This window comes from Cebus imitator, unplaced genomic scaffold (assembly GCF_001604975.1).
Source record: "Cebus imitator isolate Cc_AM_T3 unplaced genomic scaffold, Cebus_imitator-1.0 Scaffold558, whole genome shotgun sequence".
Taxonomy (NCBI): Eukaryota; Metazoa; Chordata; class Mammalia; order Primates; family Cebidae; genus Cebus; species Cebus imitator.
In genome coordinates, this window is record NW_016107873.1 from 105,860 (window position 1) to 112,130 (window position 6,271).

The 6,271-nt window shown below is 39.7% G+C and overlaps 1 protein-coding gene across 1 annotated transcript; it reads right to left on the minus strand.

Annotated features, from left to right (window-relative positions):
- Window positions 1–1,536: 1,536 nt before the first annotated feature.
- On the minus strand, window positions 1,537–5,939 carry RIPPLY2 (ripply transcriptional repressor 2). The gene is made up of 4 exons (XM_017515771.2): window positions 5,556–5,939; window positions 5,296–5,374; window positions 4,910–4,974; window positions 1,537–1,812 (listed from the first exon to the last, which is right to left on the minus strand). Exons 1-4 carry the CDS (start codon window positions 5,648–5,650, stop codon window positions 1,665–1,667), a joined length of 387 nt encoding a protein of 128 aa, XP_017371260.1. The 5' UTR covers window positions 5,651–5,939; the 3' UTR covers window positions 1,537–1,664.
- Between the last annotated feature and the right edge of the window lie 332 nt (window positions 5,940–6,271).

The following is a 6,271-nucleotide window of genomic DNA, read 5'->3' on the forward strand; positions in this document are numbered from 1 at the left end:
AAAAAAAAAAACTCAGATTTGGTTTGGATGCCATCCCCATGCACTTCATGACTAAGCTTTCTTATGCAAGTTACTTTAGTATCCCAAAGTTTCATTTTCCCTATCTGCATAATGGGTTTATTAAAGATTAAAGGGTTATATGTAAACTACGTACTGCAGTACGTGGTTAATATTAGGTACTCAGTAAGTGGTAGTGGCTCTTTGTACTATTCCAACATAATAATGGGAAAAGTACAAACACTGTGCAGGTAAACACCAGGCTCTAATGCTTAAAATCTGATTTTTGTTTGGTTCTTTGTTTTGTGTGTCCCTTGGGGAACACATAGATCTTGAGAGTAGAATCCAATAAAGGGAGAAAGTTTTCAGGAGAAGAAACACAATTCTAAATAATCCTCCCCATCCTCCTTTAATAACGAACTTGTCCTAACTCTGAACATATTTTCATGCTTTAAACTTTCTCTCCTTAGCTACTTAGCTCTTAAAGTGCCTAAAAATCAAGGTTATGTTTGTAGAATCTTTTAAATCAGAAGAAAAAGTGTGTGACTATATGTGGCCATTCAAATAAATGGCATTTCTTAGCTAGGGAACCACCTATGACCTTCACCTCTATTAATTTTTATTTGAAATTGAAATGCTTATTATGAGAAGACTGAATTTGAGCTAAAAGAATCTCACAACTATAATTAACTATATGGCCTTGACCTTACAAATTGCTCCTGTGTTTTCTCTCTCTCTCTCATTAAATGATGACATATTCTTCTAGAGTCTACATAAGAAAAACTAATCACTGAGATTTATTTCATTTCTCATGAGAAAACTTTACATAAGAATATCAAAAGCAGAGAACTAGAGCAGGGAAAAATTAATATTGTTAAAGAATGTTCTATATTTGCCAAATTTCTTAGCTCCCCTTTGTACAGAAATGGAAGACATTATCATATTCTGGCCTTTAGACTCTACTTTTTTAGACTCTGTATCAATCACTCAAATTTAAATATTTTATTTGAATTCTAGGGATCCCTCAATGTAGCATATTAAGTATTAAACATCCATGCTATTTTACTACTGGATTTAAGGACTAAAGATGAGTATTAATATAAGAGTTACTTTGCTCATCATTTATTTAAAATATCTATAAGAGCCCTAAGATTGATTCCCCTTTTCAATTACAGATAATAATTTAATGTATTTTTCTCCATGTGCTAAGAAATCTTTACCAATAAATGAATGATTTCTAACATAAGGCTACTTTCTTCATTATCTAATAAGATAATATTAATCTGTAACTACAACATCCATGTGGTATCAGTAGGAAATAGCAGATGTTGAAAGATTCAATCTTGAGAATTAAATACTGTCATTCTTTACAAAATTATAACTAAATATAAATTTGTAATTTAACAAAGAAAAAAATTATTCTTTGTAAAGTGCAAATACTTATAATACAATCAAGACATTTGTAAATGGCACCTATTTTAGATTCCAACATTCAATTCTAGTGTAAATTTTTTTTTAAAAAAAGGCCAAATACCAGAATAATTACAAAATATTTCATTTTATTAATAATTTATATACAAATAAATTAGTAAAAATAATTATGTTACATTTGTACACTAAATTTAAAACCTACAAGATTTGGATGTAATCAAAAGTAGCTAATCAGATTAATTTTCACAGGTCAGCTCTGCAATTTCATCTTCACTATCAGAATCTTCATAAAATGAAATTGTGGCTTGAATTGGAAAATTTTTCAGAAGAGCTTCTGCTTCTTGATATAAGTAATCATAACACTTTGATTTTGGCCAAAATAGTCTGAAAAAAGCAGACAACATGTTTTATTTTTTCACATTCAGAATCTTTATACTCATGAAATGGTCAAATTTCAAGAGCTCCATATATTTAACAATTGACTTATACATTTAGATATAGCCTTAAGATATAGAGTTAAAATATGCTAGTATCACAGCTTTCATGGAATATACTTGCCAAAGTATTAATAACTGTTTGATTATTTTAAATCTTTATTCAAGCTCTAAATTGGATCAAATTCACACTAAACCCTGGATAAGCATAAGATCAGTGTTTAGCTTACTTTGTGCATTATGGATATATTTATTCTTATAATGTATAGAAGATTTTTCTTCCAGTTTCTAAATTCCTTTGGAAAACATAAATTGAATCCCTCTACTACATTAAAAACTTTTACGATAGCCAGCTTTATAAAGATGACAAAATACTATGCACTTTACAAAAGGTGGAAATCACCTACTATCTTACTTAAAACTTACAGATTTAACTCTTATAGAAGTAGACAATGTAAGTTTAGAAAAGTATAAAAAGCAATATTTTTAAAAAATTTTACCTATCCACTCACGGCTTGAGGCATAGAAAGACTACTTCTGACCCCAGCTTTGATTCTGTCTGCCTCTCTTCTCCCTATTCAACTAAATTTGTGAATATCATATGAAATATTAAGAAATTGGATATATTTTATACAAATAACTGGCATGTAAGTATAATTACCTTAGAATTAAAAAAAATCTGACAAATCCTAATCTTGCCTTCTGGTCTTCATCAAGGAAAACAAAGAGGAGAGATAAGGAGGAATCATCAAATACAGTACAGTCATTTTAGTGCAGGGTAAACAGCCCATGCATCCATACAATGGAGTCATTCCAACAAATGAAAGATTATATTATGTTCAGTATGTTCCACTTTAAAAGGCAGAAAAACAATGTAGCTTATAAATGTTTCCAGCAATAATCATAAAAATTAGTTCAAATTTTTGATGCTTAAACTAAGTATCAATTATTCAGTCATTCAATAAATAATTTAGTGATCCCTTGTGCCAACATAATTCATAATTCAAGGATGAATAAATCATGGTCCCTACCCTCAAAAAGTTGACAACTGCATAAAAAGAATAAAACACACCATAGCAGTCAAGATAGAAATGAATAAAAATAAAATAAATATAAAAGCACAATGAAATTGTAATCATACTTCAGGAAAGAATTTCTTATATAAGAAACAATTTCTTTTCTAATATGTAGCTGGAACTAGCAAATCCAAAGAATGCTGTTTAATTATTATGATACTCTGTCCAGAATTTCCCACTGTGGGCCATTTTTCTCCCAGGGTCTCTGAGATTCTTCCTGTTCTGTTCTCCTCAGTCTCTGTTATGGACCTCTCTTTCTCTGCATACAGGTAAGATGCTGGCCTTCCCTCGGGTTTTTGCTGGGAACATCAGCCCTCCTTCTAAACAAACTAAGATGACCTGGCCCACTGTCATGATTTTCCCACCCTACAGTTACAATGGACTCCCAAGTCTGTATTTCCACTTCAGATCTTGACCCTGGGCCCCTAACTTACGTATGCAGCTCTCTACTGGATATCACTATTTGGATGCTTCACAGGCACATTAAATATAAGTGGAAAACTTGCCCCATGGTCTCACCTTCCAAATCTGGTTTCAGGCCTAATTTCCATTCTTTTAGCATAGCATTCACCTGGTCACCAGCCACAAACTGAGGAGCCATTCTGGCTTTTTACCTCTTCTTCATCTACCATATCCAATGCATTATAAAGCCTAATCTATTTTGTCACCTAAGTATTTCCTAGATTCACCCAGACCCATCCTCACTTCTAGTGTCTTACAATGGCTCTTCATCATTTCTTACCTGAAAAATTGCAGAACTTCTAGTTTTACTTTTGATGTCCTGACTAAGCCTATATAACATATAATCCCCAAGACTACCTTCAGAATAAGGTCCATGGGTTCCCAACACCACATACAGGATCAGGACAAAACTGTACGAGAGTGCACAAGATCTGGCCTCTGATTACCTTGCTGAAATGACCATAACTTTACACACCTAAACTCCTTGGAGTTCCCACAAGGAGCCACACTGTTTCATGATCCTCTTTTCCAATGCTATTTCTTCTGCTCCCACCTCCCATTTATCTGACTAACTTCTCCAAGACTCAGCCAGGTAACCACAACCTATAATAAACATTTCCCCCACCCTTCCCCCTACCACTGACAGATTGAGGCACTTCATACCCTGCCCATACTTGTAAAACTAACCAAACTAAACTCCGTTACAACTGCCATGTGCTGTGACTACTTTTTCCTGTGTCCTTCACTAGTGCTAGTACATGGTAGGAAATCAGATGTATTGACTTCTACATGGTATTTATGACCACAGGCATTTTACAAACATCGTTCAGCTCTTCATTTAACAGGTCTTGGAGGCAGGAAAACTGCAGAATTATTAACGTTTCACCCTAATAAAAGTGACAAAGAATCTTAAAGGCTGACTTCCTATGGCTTGGAACAGTAAACTAGCTCCTCATGTTAATTAACTTTTGACCTTTTCTATGACCATCCTCAGTAATCTTTAGGATTTTCATTACATTTCCATTTTCTCTTACAGGGCAAACTTGATTTGCTGTAAGACTGCAACTGTTAATCCCATTCTTACTTCCCAATTGCAAGACAAAAGCAGCATACACACTGTGCCTGATGTGAAGTCAATTTCATTCCGACCCTTTAGGATTTAAAAACAAAAACTGTTTTGCCAGCACAAGACATCACTGCTCTTTTAAAACTATACCATCCACTTTCGCTCTTCATAATATATTCCTCAATCGTTCATTGAGCATGTATTGATCAAAAGTCCCTTTACGTGAGACCGTGAGCCCCTACATTTTTCAATTCGATGAGTAACAGATCTCTGCGAGTGGAAAGATAAGTAACCTTGAAGATAGGTTTTCAGAGAGAGAGACGGGGGGGGGGGGAGAGAGAGAGACTGCTGCAGGACAAGCCGCGGAGCTGGGCTCTGAGATGCCGCTGGCTCCTCCCTTGGGCTGGAGGAGCAGAAGACCTTCAGCGAGGCCTGTCACTCACCTGACTGGGTGTCTGAACTGGGAAAGCTTTCCTGAGCCTGCTATCATTCCAGAACCATTGGACATCTGGAGAGGAAAGGAAGTGAATCCAGTTATCACCCACCTCCCTCTAAAAAGTAGCAGCGTGTGTGACCCAGTGTTCCTCGTGCCCGTTGGGAACGTAACCCCAGTGCTCTCAGCAGCCTCGCTCCCCGCGGGTGCCTGTGGCCCACCGCTCCTGAGGACACAACCGCCGCGTCCGGCACTGTTTTGGCCACTGGCAGGCGGGATATTAAACGAAGGCAGGGCCGGTGTCCCGCACGTCTCTCTCCGGCCCCGCGTCCCGAAATCCATGGTCGATCTTCTGCACCCCCGGGAAGCGCGGCCTGAGACGCCTGGCTCACTCACCGCCTCCGCGGCGTGGTTCCGCGTCTCCTCCTCTTTCTTGCCTCGGGCGTCCACCCAGGGTCTCCAGAAGCCTGCGGAGCTGCGGGATGGGGAGCACAAGGCGCGCAGAGGAGACGTCAGCCCAGACCCGGGAGAAGCCTCGGAGGCCGAACACTGGCACCGGGGGGTGGGGAATGGCGAGTGGAGGGGAGGAGCTGGAGAGGCGCAGGCGGGAGGGATTGGGGAAGCGGGGAAGCGCAGAGCAGTGCGGAGGAGCCTACCCGGAGTCCGCGTCCCAGCGCCGCGCCGGACCGTCGGGGGCTGCGCGCGCCGCAGCTCTGCTCTCAGCGTCCTCTGCGCTCCCAGCGGTCTCCATGGCGCCGCGGAGCTGGGCGGAAGGCCGCTGCCTGCTCGCGGGCAATCTTGGCCCGTTCCAGTAGATCCAAGACCCGAGCTTTATATAGTCCTTGCAACCTGCCGCACATTGAGAGGTTCGCTCCCTCTCCGCCCCTATCTCCAGTCAGCCGCATAAACAAAAAGGCTGCGCGTGAAGGCGCACCGGGCTGAGCCCAGGGTGTGAACGCGTGCAACTCCCAAATGGCCCGGGACGGGATTTTGTTCAGCGAATGTTAATCGCCCTTTGACACATAGCTGCGGTGAAAAACAACATTCGCCTGAGCATCCAATTTCCTTGTGAAGAGGCCAGGAGGAGATGAAATTAAGCGAGTCTACACGTTTTGTGTATTTCTTAAAGCCAAGTGACTTGGTTAATTGCTTGATTCGCTGGAGACTCAGGACTTGGCCTGTGGCCAATCAACTCGTTCTGCATCCCGTGTTCTATAAGCTGGGATGCAGACTCGAGTTCAAAGGAATGGTCTTAATTCCTCTTCCTGGAACAGTTTTTTAAAAAATGGGTGAATGGATGGACTCCTTAAGAATGTCGGGGTTTTTTTGTTTTGTTTTGTTTTTATGTATTGATAGACTAGGTTCATATGCC